At 54.4% G+C, this 16,154-nt stretch overlaps 1 protein-coding gene across 46 annotated transcripts in view; it reads right to left on the minus strand.

Annotated features, from left to right (window-relative positions):
• The window catches only part of MAST3 (microtubule associated serine/threonine kinase 3), a 41,389-nt gene extending 25,509 nt beyond the window's left edge, over window positions 1-15,880 (minus strand). For 4 of the 46 annotated variants that reach the window (XM_081496367.1, XM_081496364.1, XM_081496366.1 and 1 more), the window contains exons 1-2: window positions 15,829-15,880; window positions 9,442-9,473 (exon numbers count right to left, since the gene is read on the minus strand). In XM_081496367.1, coding sequence (XP_081352493.1) covers window positions 9,442-9,473; window positions 15,829-15,867 — 71 coding nt within the window. In that variant the 5' untranslated portion in view covers window positions 15,868-15,880. Of the gene's footprint in view, window positions 1-341; window positions 611-6,258; window positions 6,349-6,620; window positions 7,015-9,441; window positions 9,523-9,716; window positions 9,755-10,286; window positions 10,386-11,048; window positions 11,306-15,828 lie in introns of those variants that run through there. The other 42 variants (XM_081496365.1, XM_081496362.1, XM_081496340.1 and 39 more) reach the window with 33 other exon arrangements.
• Window positions 15,881-16,154: the final 274 nt, after the last annotated feature.

Below are 16,154 nucleotides of genomic sequence, written 5' to 3' on the forward strand. Positions count from 1 at the left end.
ACAACATTTCCGCTGACTGGGCCCCAAGGACCAAAGAGCCTCAGTTTTTCCAAGAAGCTCCTCCCCAGGTCTGGCCAGAGGACTGACCCAGGTTCGAATCCTGATTCAGTCCCAAATCCCTACAGCCTCTGTCACCACCTGAGCTGACCCTGGCGGACAGACACCCCAGTCTGGGTAAGGAACGGTGAGAGGAGGGTACCTGGGACCCCAGGGGATACCTAGATCCCAAAGTATCCTCCCACTTCCCCCTGCCGCCGCACGCTGTGGCCCTCCCCACGCTGCCGAGACGCACTTTCAGCAACTCGTGTCTGCTCGGTCGGCCGCCGCGCGAAGCCCCCTACCTCTTGGAGCGCTGCAGCAATGCCCCCTTGGCCAGGCGGCTCCGGTGGCCGGGCGCCGCCACCGCCGTCCAGTAGCTGGGGTCGGACATGCTTCTTCCCTTTGTGCCGCCGCCGCCGCTAGAGGCCCGAGAGGCACGGGGGCACAACCAGCGGCGGCGGGGCGCGAACCTTCGCCGTGGAATCTGCTCCTGGAGCCCCACGGTGAGGGACGGGGGGCGCGCCGCGGGGCCGGGGGTAGGGGGAGAGGAGGAAGCGCGCGCCCGGGAACCCCGCCCCGGACCGCGCGGGGGCGGGGCCTGGCCTGGCTGGGAGGGGTGAGCGACGCGGAAGCAAGGCCGGCAGGCTCGCGTGCTGGCGAGTGGGCGTGGTGTTGCCATGGCCGCGGGCGGAGGGGCGGGGCGTTGCCATGGCCGCGGGCGGAGGGGCGGGACGTCGCCAGGGTTGCAGGCGGCGGGGGCGGGGCGTTGGCGGTACCTGGATGCAAGGCCTTGGAACTTGGCTCTCTTCCAGCAAAATGTAAATACGACCGCTTCTCCCTCTACCCACTCCCTAAGCATTAAGCCCTTCGGGAGTGTGGCACTCAGACCCATCCAGTGGCCCGGTTCAGCTCATGCTACCGCGCCCACGCTGGCTTTACTCCTTGGAATGCCTTTCCTGTCTGGCAAAATCCAGTGTCCCCCTCCTCCAGGAAGACTTCTCTTGTGTCTGTCCAGCTCTGTCTTTCCCTGGCTTGGGCTTCTTTGTCCCAGCATCTTCCAGTAGTGGGCGTGTTTAGCAAACTGAGTCAAAGCACCTGATAGGCTCTTCCTGTCTGTATGACAGGAAAGGCCATCAGCCTGGCTACTATCGGGAATCAGACACCTGATTTAACTTCTCAAGCCTCAGTATTCTCAACTGTAAAATGGGAGGAATATGGGGTTGACACGAAGATTACTCTGTGTCTCCAAGAGTGCTTGGTAAACAGTTGATAAATGTTAGCATTAGGTAAACTTCCAGGCCTCTGTTTGCCCATCTACACATGTCCGTTTGTGAAAATGCAATAAAAGAGCTGACTCATTGGAAAAGACCCTGATGCTGGGAAAGACTGAAGACCAAAGGAGAAGGGGGAGGCAGAGTATGAGATGGCTAGATACCATAACCAACTCAATTGGACACGAATTTGAGCAAACTCTGGGAGACAGTGGAGGACAGAGGAGCCTGGTGGACTACAGTCCATGAAGTCCCAAAGAGTTGGACAGGACTTAGCGACTGAATAACAATGAAATCAGAGTCACGAAAGTGCCTGGTACAGAGCTGGGGTACAGATCATCTTCATTATGTAATGCATCACACAGAAGACTGTGAGTTAATGCTTCCTCCTTTCACAACAGCCCCCCCAGGAAATCAGGGACAGTGTCACCCTGAAGGTGAACACTCCACAGGCCATACAACACTTTGGGAACTAGCCCAGGCAGGACTGACCTGGAGCCTGACCCCACACCTGAGAAAACTGAGGCATACAGAGGGTGTTGCTGCCTGGTACCTAGACCTAACCCTTCACATCCATCTTGCCACTGATTTTGCTTCTCAAGTCTCTCTCAGACTCCCCACCTTGCTCCCTCCAAGCCCAAGGTCACCTTCTGGTGGCCCAGATGTTGCTGAGTGTCTCCCCAGGCCCTCCAAACTGAGGCTCATCCCGTACCTAGCCACTCGTTCACTCAAAATACACTGAACACCTACCCTTTGTACTGAACACTGGGGATGCAGGACACGAATAATGCCTGCAGCCAGGGTCCCCAGTCTGGTAGGGGAGGCAGAGAGTAGACAGGAACAGTTATGTGAACAAGTTAATTTCTGAAGTCAAAGAAGGCAAAGAACAGGGGTAACACTGGCAAAGGACAACTTTAGCCTCTCTGAAGTGACACCGCAGCCAGCCACACATTGAGAAGGAAGAGGGGCCAGACATGGAGAAAAAGCATCTCAGGCAGAGAGCACAGCTCATGCAAAGGCCCTGAGGCAGGGATGAGAGGAAGATACCAGCAAGACTCTCCATATAGGCCTTGTGGGCTGCAGGGAGGATGGCAGTTTTACTGCAGGGGCAATAGGGAGCCATGGAGGATGTGTTAGCAGAGGAAGGGTGTGATCGGACTATTGTAAAACATCCTCCCTCATGTCTGCCATGGGGAACAGGAGCTGCTGGGGCAGGAGTGGAAGGTGGAAGGAGGCTAGTGAGGAGCTGTAACAGGGCCTGGGAGGAGGATACTGAGGGTTGGACCAGGGTGGGGCCATAGAGTAAAATGGGTAAATTCTGGATGTATTCTGAGGCTAAAGAAGAGGTGCTGTTAAGGGGTCAGATGAAGAGATGAGGATAAGAGAGGTCACCCAGGATCCTCAGGTATTTAGCCAGAGCCATGTACAGGGAACAGAGCCTCCTGGCTGGGAGGAATTCGGGGTCCCATAGGTCTAGGAGCCCAAGTGGGGATGAAGTCATGGTCTCATGCACCATATGCTAACACGCTGTATCCACAAGCTCCTCCCCACCACCACCACATGTGCCAGGGACACTTCTGCACAGTTAGGAAAGGAGCTGCCCATCATCCCCAGCCTGCACTGCCTGCCTGCCTCCCATTACGCCCACGATGCTGGCATCCCCAGCAGCTGCTTCTCCCACGCCCATCTGGCCTCAGTCTTCTCCTCTGCAGACCAGGCCTACAGCTGGCAATCCAGGGGACCCATGGCCATGGCAAAGACCTCTCATGAAAGGCTAGCTGAGCCAGTAATCTCCAGCACCAGCCCACTGCCCACCAGATCAAGGTCCTCCCCTGCTCACACACCCTCCACGGCTCATTTTACAGCAAATCCGCACTCTGGGTTAATCCCTTTCCTAGAGCTCAGATCCTAGCTTTGTGCCTAGGGCTTTGCCTCTCTCTGCCTGTGCCAGTAACTGTGTAAACAGGAAAGCCCTCAGTGGACATACAGACCCCCATTCCTGACCCCACATTGGTCAGACCATCGCAGCCCCTTCCACCTGCCCATGAGCTGTCCACACCCCTCTAAGCCCCGTACCTTGCAGGGTTCCCAGTACCCTCAGTAGAAAATCCAAAATCTTCCTGTCCTTGGTATCCAAGGCCAGAGGGAACCCTCCTCTGACAATGCTGTTCCTGCTTGGAACAGCCTCTTTGTTGTCCCCTTGGCCACATGGACCCAACTCAAGACCTTCTCTTCAATCTGCTCCCTGCACCCCAACACGGGTGGGGCCCTCCAAGCCACTTCCTATTTGTGCCCCAAGCATTAACTGAGTGCCTGCTGTCTACCAGGCTATGCCTGAGGCTATAGGATGACCAGGACAGATGAAGTAAGGCCCTCAAGGGGCTCCCAAACCTTTGGGTGAAAAAAAAAACAACCCAATTATCACACAAGAAAACATAGAGGGACTTCCCTGGTGGTCCAGTGGTTGAGAATCTGCCATCTAATGTAGGGGACACGGGTTTGATCCCTGGTTGGGGAACTGGGATCCCACATGTCGTGGGGCAGCTGACCCCGCCCCATCTACTGAGCTCACAACCTAAGCCTGAGTGCCACAGCTAGAGAGAAACCTGTGCACTGCAATGAAAGATCCCACATGCATCAATCAGGAGCCTCAGTGCTGTAACTAAGGACCACCGCATCACACTCATGGTGGGGTCAGGATGCACAACATGAATGTAAGTGGAACTTGGGGCCCTTATGGTGGGGCAGGGGCAAGGAGGGTTGGTCAGGAAAGGCTTCCTATCTGAGAGCTTGACAGAGACTTGACAGATGAATAAAGGAGTAAATAGAGAAAATGGAGCTCTAGGCAGGGGCGGGGGGAGGGGGGCCGGCAGCAAATGCAAAGGCCCTGAGGCTGGACCAGCTTACACTCTGGCAGCCCAGGAAGCCACATCAGTAGTCAGGTGAGCTCCGGAGAGAGATGGATGGGCTGGGGTGGAGGAGTGCATCACTGTGTCCACCTAACACTTTCCCGTTTACACAGTTACTGGCACACTGTGGGCTGGACCTATAGGGCTTTGGAGGCTGAGGGGACAAGTGTGGCCTTATTCCTAACGTGCTCAGAGCAGAGGAGGCCGGGACCCAGTTCTTTGCCGGGTCCAAGGCAATGTGGCTCTGCTGCCCCCTGGTGGCGAGAAAGGGGACCAGCGGACTCAGCTTGGGCCCCAAACTCTCTGCCTCCATTTCCTCCTGGTAAAACTGGCTTATCTGCTTTCAACAGGTCCCTCCCCTCATCTGGTCCTCAGCTGGGGTTGAGGCCAAAGACTCAAGAGTCAGATCTGGCCTGATACTGTCTCCCACGGTGCCCCTGGACAACACACTCAGAGGTCCTAAGCTGTAATCTCCTCCTCTGCTAAATAGGGGGTGACACCATCTCTGCTTTCCACTGAGGCACTCCAGCCTGGTCCAGACCACACCATCTCCTACCTGGATGTTGCTTCCCTGTCACTTCCCTGTCTCCGTTACCTCCATTCCTATCTCCTGTCCCCAGCCAACCTTTCTTCCCCCAAGTTGGCCACAGAGGCTTTAAAAATCTTGGTCCTGAGACTTCCCTAGTGGTCCAGTTGTTAAGACTGTCTGCTTCTACTGCAGGGAGTGTGGGTTAGATCCCTGGTTGGGGAACTAAGATCCCACATAGTGTGGGGAGCGTGGCCATAAATAAATAAATAATAAAGTAAAAAATTTTGGTCCTGCCTCAGGACCTCTGCATGTGCAGTTCTCTCTGGTGCTTTCCTTCTCCTAGCTCTGCTCAAGCCTTGGCTCAAACACCATATTAAGAGGTCTCCCTCTGAATGTGTCTTGTTTGCCCATCTCCTTGTTCATTGCCTACTGCCTGAGAACTGACCGAGAGTCCCATGAGGAAGAAATTATGTTCCTCTTTTTCACAGCTATGCCCTTAGCACCTGGTACACAGTAGATGCCTACTTAATGAAGGTATCTGCCTGTTGCCCAGCACCTTGTGTGGGCTCCAAAGTGTTCTCTCTTCTCTCCATTAAAGGCCCAGGGAAAGAGGCCGAGCAGCTCATTCATACTAAGGTGTAAATGGTTGATAGGCCATCAAATTCTAGACATCACTGACCTGTACCTCTGTCACCTCCCTAAATTTTGCCCAAGCTGTGCAAGGAGCCCATTATAACTTTGATGTTCTTTCCTGTACAGGGGCAAAACCCTGAGATGCCCACTTCTCCAGTTATAGAGGGTAGTTCAAACTCTTAACAAACTCTGATGGCAAAGCTGGTCTGGACACTTAGCCCCCAGACATACTGAACCAGGAGAACTGATGTCTCCTCTCTGAACCTCAGTTTCCTCTGCTTGGAAATGGGATCAGAAAGGGCGCTTCTCTCCCAAGGTTGTGGAGGGGAAAGAAGGCATTTGGTAGAGAGCTGGTGCTCAGTCAAGCTGGTTCTTTTCTCCCTATACCACTCTGCCTGGTTAAGTTCAGTACTGGGGCTCCAATGGTGGGCTCTCAGCCTTAGGGGTGAGTGAGTGAGTGAGTGAGTGAGTGAGTGAGTGTGTGTGTGTGTGTGTGTGTACATTCAGAGAGAGGAGTTTTCAGGCCAGCTTCAGCTGGGTCACAGCCCAGGAGGCCAGGCCAATTCATCAAGGCCCTGAACAGGCTGGGAACCCAGCACCTGTCTCGAGGAAGTTCTTGGGCAACAGCTTAAGTTCTGGCCTCGCCCTGGCCATCTGCCAGAAGGGGGACCTGCTGGCTCTGACTGAATATGGAATTTTCCCATTATGGTCCTAGTGTGGATCACAGTGTCATTTTATGGAGGGGTAAACTGAGGCCCAGAGAGTCCATGTCACCAGCCCACAGTACCTTGGGGGAGGGAGCTGGATCTGGGCGGCTTCCAAGTCTCTGGGGAGCCAGGGCAATGTCCGTGCCCAGCCTGCGTGCGCTGTCACTTACCTCCAGGGGTACAGGCCCAGCGAGGGGCTGCAGGGGCTGCAGGGACTGCTGGGACTCAGCAAGGACGGGCTCTGGCTGCTTGGAGACAGACTGCAAAGAAAGAGGCCGGGGGACGGTGAACCTGGTCCCTGCGTGTGGCTGGAGACGGGACCAAGGTGTGGTTCCCTTACGGAGAAGGGGCCTGAGGCTGGGGATACTGGGTCTACCGTAGGCCACAAGGGCGGGGCCAGACCGATGACCCGGGAGGGCTCCCCGGAGGCGGTGGTGCGATTCGGGGCGACTTGAACAGAGATGTGGAGGAAGGGTGGTTGTCAGCCTGCCCCTCTTCCCCTCCCTCTCCCCTTCCAGGGTCAAGCACTCACTCGAGGGTCAGCGCCGGGATGTGCAGCTTGTCCCTGCGGGACTTCATGCCGAGGCCGCGTCTATGCGACCGCGACCGAGTACTGACGCCCCCTTCGTGGCCGCCCTGATCGTGTCGCAATCGGACGGACAGACAGGACGCCAGGACAGCACGCCTAACAGGCTAGGCGGACGCGGACTGGGGGCTGGGCTGCGGGGGGCGGAGAGGGCGGGCTCTCTCCGCCCAGGGGCGGGGCTCCGAGCCCGGCACCTACGCGCAGGCCCAGCCTGGCAGGAAAGATCGGATTGCGGGAGGCAGGAGGCACCGGTCCCACCTTCTCCCAGGAAGAGCCTGCGAGGGTGCCAGCTTCGAGTCACTGAGCTGCACAGTCGGAAAGGAAAGGCGGTCACTGCCTTCTCAACCGGGTTCATTGCTCCATCAACTGGCCCCGCCCCCTCCCAGCTGAGACCCGGCGCTCGCCCCGCCCCGCCCTCGGTGGGGGGTGGGGTCTCTCGACCCGGGATTGAGCGTGCCCCGCCCCTATCCTCCCACTGGCCACCGCCGCGGGGGCTCAGCCTGGCGTTCCTAGCCACCCGCAGCCGGTGTCAGCATCTCCCGGCACACCGGAGGCCCCGACCACGCCTCCGGGCCTTAGCTTCCCTGGGTTCCCTCTGCCTGGGCCGTCATCGCCCTCATTCATATACGAATTCAGCCCCACCAGCCTCCCTAATACAAGTAGACCTCCGGCGCGCCGAGCCCCAGCCTCCCTCCTCACCAGCCCAGACTCCCGAAAGTCTGGGCTTGTCTGTGTCTGGCCGCAGCCCCCTAGAAATCCTGGTTAGAACGAGTCAAGCACACCACAGGTGGCTGAGTAGACAACCTTCAGGGAGTGTTTGTCCTGGTCCTATACCGTGGTCTCGGACTTTACCCTCTGTAGTCTGGACTGATTCACCGCCCACCACCCCGCCCCCAGCCTGGGCAAAGGCTGGGGACAGTGCCGGCCTTCCGGGCGGCGTGCAAGCCCCGCCCCTACCGGGGCCCGTAGGTCCCTCCCCACCAGCTGCACTATCCTCCGTCCAATAAGAGATGGTCTGGACTTGGGGGCTACTCTGATAGCAGCCCCACCACCAGACTTCAAACTCTCATCCAACCCCCAGGATCTACCCCTTTTCCTCTCCGCTCCTGTCTCTATGCTGTTTCTCCAATCCTAAGCTAGTTCACACCTCAGGACCTCTGACCATGCAGTTCTCTCTACCTGGAATGCTGTTCCCCCTACCCTTTCCCCAGGCCTCTCCCTCCTCTTCCAGATCTAGTCTCAAATGTCACTTCCTCTAAAGCCACCCTCCAGCCCCCTATGTCTGCCTCTAATTTCTCCCCTGTACAACATCACTTCCTAGGTGGCACAGTGGTCAAGTATCTGCCTGCCAATGCAAGAGACCAAGAGACAAGGGGTTCAATCGCTGGGTCAGGAAGATCCCCTGGAGAAATGGCAACCCACTCCAGTATTCTTGCCTGAAAAATCCCATGGACAGAGGAAGCTGGGAGGCTACAGTCCATGGGGTCGCAAAGAATCAGACATGACCGAGCGTGCGCGCACGCGCGCACACACACACGCTATAGAACATCACTTCATCATTTTGCCCAAGAGAGTGCAAGCTGCATGACAGTGTCCAGCATTGACTTCTCACCCTGTCGCCTGTGCCTGGAACAGAACCTAGTACACAGTAGATACTCAAAAAAAGTTTGCTGAGGGAGTGATTTCACTGAGGCGCAAGGGAATTCCCACCCTCAACTCAGGCAAACACAGCTTCCAAGCCTCCAAAGAGGGAGTGTTTACCATCACACTTCCCCCGCACAAGGCAAATTCCTCCCCTTCCTGGACTTTGGTTTTCCCACCGGTGCTGCTAAGTGTGCTAAGTGGCTTCACTTGTGTCCGCCTCTTTGTGACCCCACGGACTGTCGCCTACCAGGCTCTCTGACCATGGGATTTCCTAGGCAAGAATACTGGAGTGCATAGCCATTCCCTTCTCCAGGGGATCTTCCTGACTCAGGGATCAGTCCTGCATCTCCTATATTGCAGGCAGTCTCCTGCATTACATGCAAACTCTTTACCAACTGAGCTACCAGGGAAGCCCACATAAACTTGTGTAAACCTGGGGGCTTCCCAGGTGGCTCAGTGATAAAGAATCTGCCTGCCAATGCAAGAGACACAAGAGATGCAGATTCGATCCCTGGGTCAGGAAGATCCCCTGGAGAAAGGCATGGCAACCCACTCCAGGATTCTTGCCTGAGAAACCCTATGGACAGAGGAACCTGGTGGACTACTGTCCAGGTGGTCACAAAGAGTGGAACACGACATCAACAAACCAGTGAAGACACTTAACAAATCTTCTTTGAGTTTGAGGGATCTCACAATGCCAACCACCAGAACATTAATGTGACCCTGAATTGTATGATTTTCCACCAATGTCCCCTGAAATAGAGTAAGCTTTCTGTCATGGGAGGCATGCAAGTCAATTCCAGGACACCCGATTGGAATGCTATAGTCTGGACCCTGGATACCACCCTTTCAAGTTGGGTGCTTTTGAGCCAGTGATGCAACCCTTATGCACTTCAGGTTCCTGTTTGCAAACTGGCATGATTTGTACCTCACCTCCCAGCCTGTGGTGAGGTGTCTGTGAAGTACTTTGCAAACACCAGGGGGAAAAGGGGGCAGGGCAGGATCAAGGTGAGAAGGTTTGTAGTAATTATTAAATAAATTCACAATTCAGATGCTGCTGCTGAAATATCTGTGCCCAGGACCATAGGGCTCCACCCAGCCAACTGGCCCCAGGTGAACTCACCCACGTCCCCGGCGTGGTAGGCTCAGCTCCTTCTGAAAAGAAAACAGGAGTCATTCCCAAGGAGACAAACCCCTCACTTCCCTAGCCTTCCACACTCACATCATCTCCCAGTTGGCCCCTTGTTCACCCTGTTCCAACCAATGTCTCTTTTCTGCTCATCCCATACACTGAACTCAGCCCTGCCTCAGGGCCTTTGCACCAGCTGTATCCTCCGTTAGGACCACTTTCCCTCCCTTCCGGTGCTAGTTAATTGAAGTTCATCCCTCAGGTCTCACCTTAAACATCCTCTCCTCCAGGAAGGCCTCTCAGACTCCTTACATTAAAAATAATTTCATTATTTAAAATAAATTAGTTGATTTAACAAAGAACTATATCAGTAGTGGCTAAATATTAATACTAATATTCTATTGAGGAAAGTAGACTTAGAGCCAAAGAACTGATGCTTTCAAATTGTGGTGCTGGAAAAGACTCTTGAGAGTCTCTTGGACTTCAAGGAGATCAAATCAGTCAGTCCTAAAGGAAATCAACCTGTGAATATTCATTGGTAGGACTGATGCTGAAGCTGAAGCTCCAATAATTTGGCCACCTGATGAGAAGAGCTGACTCACTGGAAAAGACACTGATGCTGGGAAAGACTGAGGGCAAGAGGAGAAGAGAGTGGCAGAGAATGAGATGATTAGATAGCATCACTGACTCAATGGACATGAATTTAAGCAAACTCCGGGGGATAGTGAAGGACAAGGAAGCCTGGTGTGCTTCAGTCCATGAGGTCACAAAGAGTCAGACACAACTTAGCGACTGAACAACAACAATTGAGGAGAAGGAGATTCCTGCATCATCCTTACCCTGTCCCCTCCCAGATCTGAAAGTCATTTCTGCTCACCCTCTGCAAAATCCAGGCAGGTTTGGGTCCTGGTCATCAATGGGGGCTGGAAGCACAAACCCTATTGAAGATGCAGAGCTCAGCAAGCTGATATGCACCAATCCCGGGTTTTCTTACCATATACAAGAAATCCCTATGCTTGGGGTCCACTGTTATCCCAGAGTCCACCCTCATATGTGGTTTGCCCAAGAGGGCTTTTTAATTCTCAAAAGGCTGTGTAGCACAAGTTTAGAATCCGAGGACACTCAGACCTGGGTCCAGATCTATTCTCTCTTCTTTCCTGTCCGTGGGACCCTGAGCCAAGTGATTGGTACTCCCTGTGCTTTGCTTTCCCCATGTGTAATGTGGAGATAATGTAAAGCGGGGTCTGGGGTAAAAATGATCAGAAATTATTACCGACGCGTGTTGTTGCCTGGAAAATCCTATGGACAGAGGAGCCTGGTAGGCTGCAGTCCATGGGGTCGCTAAGGGTCGGACACGACTGAGCGACTTCACTTCCACTTTTCATTTTCATGCATTGGAGAAGGAAATGGCAACCCACTCCAGTGTTCTTGCCTGGAGAATCCCAGGGACGGGGGAGCCTGGAGGGCTGCCGTCTATGGGGTCGCACAGAGTCGGACACGACTGGAGTGACTTAGCAGCAGCAGCGTGTTGTTGTTGTGTTATTTTTGAACTTAGCAAGGGCCTTCGCAGACTATCACAATACTCGCTAAATTTTACTCACATTCACTGAGCCGCTACTACGCACAAGGAGCAGAGGCCTTTTTACAGGCAGGGTAACTGAGGCGCGGAGGGCAGTAGCTGCCCACATCTCTTGACTGAGGTAGGGTCGGGAATCCAGGTCTCTGGACACCGCACACAAACACACACGCTGGGGCGGTAGCCTAGAGGATGCACAACTATTTTTATCTGGGTGGGTTCAGGGCTGCCCACATCGAGAGTTGGGCGTTCGTCATGGCAACAGTGACGTCATCAGCCCCCGCAGCCAATTGGAGGGGGCCGGAAGCTGCTGGGCGCACAGATGACAGGGCTGGGAGGGACTGAAAGGGTCTCCAGGCAGAGGAAGAGATGGATCTGCGGGGGTGGGGCCAAGCCCCGAGGCTGGACCCCAACTATCTTGAGCTCAGAAAATCAAGTCAGAGCCCTTCAAGATGGGAGGAGGTTCCCCTGCCAACCTGAGGTCTCCTTGTTTGGTTGAATACCTCCAGGGATGGAGAGCTCAGTATCGTGCAGGGCAAAGGGTCCCAGACCCACCACCATTAGGGGCTCCATTGGCCCCCTCCAATTGTTGTGAGCTCTTATGCCAGCTTCCTCCTTCCCCTACTAACCCACAAAACAGTGAGGAGCTGGGATCTGGGCTCAGGGGTTTTTGCTGTGCCCACACGTGTACACACACACACACATAAACCCCATTCCAGCCATTTCCTTCTAAAATCCTGACAGTCCTTGGTTCCCAGTCTGGCTCCCCAACCTGGACTGTATGATCTCCGCCAAACAACTTCAACCCTCTGAGCCTCAGTTTCCTTGTTTGGAAATGGTCCAGTTACATGGGACCCTGAAGGAGTCAAGCAGCAGGCTCAGGGCCTGACGCTGGGGGAGGCTTTGATAAAAGGAAGCCAAGACAATTATTTTGTGAGGTTGATAACTCACAATTAATCCATAAATTTTCCTTTACTTCCAAAATACAAAAAGATGTGAAGTGGCAAAGAGAGATGAGGGAAGGTCAGCAGCCCCCTGCATTGGCTCAGTGGAATGCTGGGCCCACATGGAACTCTCCCGGAACCACCCCCGGACCCTCTGCTCCCTGCACCATCTGCTTCTGCCTTCAGCCTCCTCTTTGCCAGCTGTTCCTCAGGGAGTGGCTCTCGCCTAGAAAGGGGGTGGAGGTGGGGGTATCCAACTCCCTGGAACCGCCCTTTAAAGATAATATTTATGGTATCCTCTTCTGGGCTGGGTGATGCTGCCTCTTCACCAGAAGCCTCAGCTCCACCTGGAGGAATCCCCAGTCTGAAGGAGACAGGGGAAGGCATGGACACCCCCATACTGAGGCAAGGACCCAGAGGAAGAGAAGGGGCTGGAGGGAGTGGGGAGCCAAAAGACTTCCTGGAGGGGTCTTCAAGTTGGACCAGCAGGCTAGTGGGAAACAGTAGGGTGGAGGTGGGACTCAGCCCAGTGGATACCAAGTCTCATGGGAAGATGGCAGCTGGAGTAGAGAGAGAGAGATCAGTAGGGACCACATGGCACCAGCCAGAGGACTTCCTGGAGGAGGAGAATAGTTGGAACTGGGCCATGAGAATGCCAGATGGCCCTTTCAGGGAGCTTCCCCAGCAGCAGCAGAGACAAAGTCCAGACACAGACTGGCTAATTTCTCTGTCCCTGGATGCTCTGTTTGGGGATCTGGTGTTTTAAAATTCTGTCATTTGTGAAGCAAAGGGCCAAATGGGAGATGAAAATGATAGAATAATAGTGGTAGTAATCCTAGTAATAACAGCTTATGTTAACTGGCGCCGACAATCGCTACACAGAAGGCTAAGCTTAACCCAAACCAGGAAGGGCCAGTCTTCTCTTCCCTTTACCCACAGCCAAGGCAAACTGGTGGCCCAAGGGCCAAGCCAGGTCCTATTTATGACCTCCTAGTATTCATTCAGGCTTCCCTGGTGGCTTAGTGATGAAGAATCTGTCCACCAATGTAGGAGACAAAGGCTTGATCCCTGGGTGGGGAAGATCCCCTGGAGAAGGAAAGAGCAACCCACACCACTATTCTTGCCTGGGAAATCTCTTGGACAGAGGAGCCTGTTGGGCTACAGTCCATGGAGTTGCAAAGAGCTGGACACACTTATCAACTAAACAACAACAAAACCACTCAGCCAACAGTATACCCTGCATTGCCACAGTCAGATTGGCCAGGACACCTCCAAGTATTGTCTGGACTGGCCAATCAGCACATGACTTTCTCAAACTTTTATGAATTGACTCTTTGACCTGTGGCAAAGATTAGTCTTCAGGATAAATGATTGACTCTGATCAGCAGGCTGCCCCCTGATTGGCTAGGGGCACTCAGGGCTCCAGTTAAATGAGTGTGTCACTGATGCCCCAAATCGAAGCCCTCAACATCTTTGCACTCTCAAGTGCCAGACCAGTTAGAATTTCAATTCTGACTTCCTGGCTGTTACTTTCCCTCTCTGAGCCTCAGTTTCCCCCTCTGATAAATAAAGCTAATAATCCCCTGGGCTGTTGGAGACGTAAATGTATGCTTAGCATTTAGCATTTGTAGGTGCCCCATCAGTGAGCAGTTATTTACACTTCTACTGTTATTTTTAAAAAAGTTTTCATTGTATCTCCTACTTGGTCCTTTACTGTAGATGCTTTCTTTGTTTCTGGCTCTATTTTAGACCCTCACCTGCTCCAAAGGAGTCTTTCAAAGCTCTCAGACCTGACATGACCTCCCCTGCTCCAGCACCTTCCACAGCTCCTAATCACCCTAGGGAGAAAGTCTAACCTCTTCAAAATCAGCGCTAAAAGCCCTGGAAGTAGATGAGTCTATCTCACAGGCCCAGTTCCAGTGCTAAGAAATGGCCTCTGGTTGCCCCATAAACACATATGTTTGCATACCTCTGAGCATTTCCACATGCTGTTCACTCTGCTCAGGTTGCCCTCACTCACCTGGGCAACCCCTACTCATCCCTCCACCTCCTTGGATATAGTCCTGCCAATGTGCAGTTGGTCTGGAGGGAGAGCCAGGTCTGTGTGGGTTCAAATCCTGACTCTGTTACCCACTGGGACACCTGGACCGAGCCTATGATTCTACGAGCCTTAGTTTCCCCATTTGTAACGTGGGATTCTTCCTCAGGGAATGGGTACCTCCTCCCCATGGAACAGGCCCCCACTTTCTGACGTCAGTTGCACCCCCATTCGCCTACCCGAAGGCAGTTCTCTATTTTAAGAGGCTGCGGGCGGGGCTCAAATCTATCTGGGGCTCTGGGAGGGGCCGGTTCCCCAGTGCTCACTAGTCCAGCTGAACTCCTTCATCTATGCTCAGGCCCCCCGTTCTTGCTTCAGGCAATGACCCCTGCCCTTCTCCTGCCCGCTCCTTCCCCATGCCGTCAGGGTCTCTGCCTTGCAGCTCTACCCACACCCTCCCTGATCCCCAACCCAAATCCAGGTGACCGCACCCCCCTGCACCTTCAGACAAGTTCACAGTCTGGCAGCCAGGTTCAAGGCCTGCCTTTCCCCATTCTCCTCAGCTTCAGTGCCCATTTCCCCACCCCTGTCCTTTCTGGCTTCTCTCAGCCTCATTCATTCACCAAACACCAACCCCCTGCCCTGCCACCAGGGGCTGCCTTCTCTGTCCCAAAGCCACTGGCAACCATCAGTTCAGGTACCTTCTCCAGGTGTACCTGAGGGTGCCCCATGGCACTTGACCCCTCGGTGGGGTCACTGCTGCTCAGGCATTCATCTCCCCCAACAGGCTGGGAGGTCCAGAAGGGTAATTCCAGGGGTGAACACCTCTCACCACCACCGCTGCCTCTTGGAGCCAGGAGACTACAGGAGGCACTCAATAAATGTTTGTTGGGTAAATGATGAATCCCGGTTTCCCCACTTGCAACTGGTGGCTTCTACATGTGTGGTCTAAGCTCGAGGGAAAGGGCTAGATTGTCTAAATTCCCATTGAACAGACTGGGAAACTGAGGTCCAGAGAGATCAAAGGAGTTGCCACCCGAGGTCACCCACACTGGAATGTCAGCCTCTGCTAGCTGTGATGCCTTTTTTCCTATCTCCTCGTGGCCCTGCCTCCCCAACACAAACCTGAGGCCAGGGGTCAGAAAAGGAGGGCCCTTACAGTGAATCGGGAAACTGAAGTCCGGAGACGCAAGAGTGCCTCTCACCGCCCCTGCCCCCACTCCCCACACAGCCAGTTGGCAGTGGCTTGTGCACCAGAGAGCTGGTTAAGGGTAGGCACATTACATGCCTGCTGGGCGACCTCGGGATTGTGCCTTTCTTAGACTGGAGCCTCAGTTTCCTTGTCTGATGAAAGGGCTGCCTGACAGCCCCAACCTCCCCATCTCGCCTTATGGGTGAGCTGAGACAGGGGTGCGATGGCGCTGCGAAGGCACGAAGCACGTATTAATACACATTAATTAATATTAATATATCCCTAGTAAAAAGATTAATACAACATAAAAGTAAAAGGATTAACACCAACGACATGAACATACGATGACCGCTCAAAGGCTGTCGTTGCTCGTATTATTAGAGCTCCTGGTGGAGAGAGCGAAACCCTCAGCCCCTTTCCCCCAAGGACCCTCAGTTTCTCCATATGGCAAATGGGCATACCCTCTTTTCACCTAGCGAAAAGCACTTTGAGATGTGAGTGCACAAGCGGGAGCCCCCGGAGCTCGCCCCTCCCTCTGCCTCAGCTTCCCCCTGGTCCGTCCAAGCCCCGATCCCGCATCCAGGCAGGTTCAGTCCACCAGCGATCTCTACCCGCTTGCACGGGGCCTCACCTGGAGCCCACGGCGCCGCAGGAGGCTCGGCTCGTCCATCGCCCGCTAGTCCGCACTGCCGGCCGGCGCCCAGCCCCGCCTCAGCCAGCCAGGCCCCGCCACCCCGTGCCATTGGCCAAACAGGTCAGCTGACGAGGCCTGACCCCGCCCCTCTTCAGGAGCCGGTTACGAAAGGCCCGCCCCTTCGGGAGAGCCTGCCCCGCCCTTCCAGGCCCCGCCCCGCCCCTAGAGCCTAGAAGTAAACATTTTTCAATACATCTTCCTAGAAGAGAGAATTATCCCCCTTTTGCAAATGAGGAAACTGAGGCCCAGGATCCATGTGCCTG

Source organism: Giraffa tippelskirchi, chromosome 6 (assembly GCF_054371585.1).
Source record: "Giraffa tippelskirchi isolate mGirTip1 chromosome 6, T2T-mGirTip1v1.2.pri, whole genome shotgun sequence".
Taxonomy (NCBI): domain Eukaryota; kingdom Metazoa; phylum Chordata; class Mammalia; order Artiodactyla; family Giraffidae; genus Giraffa; species Giraffa tippelskirchi.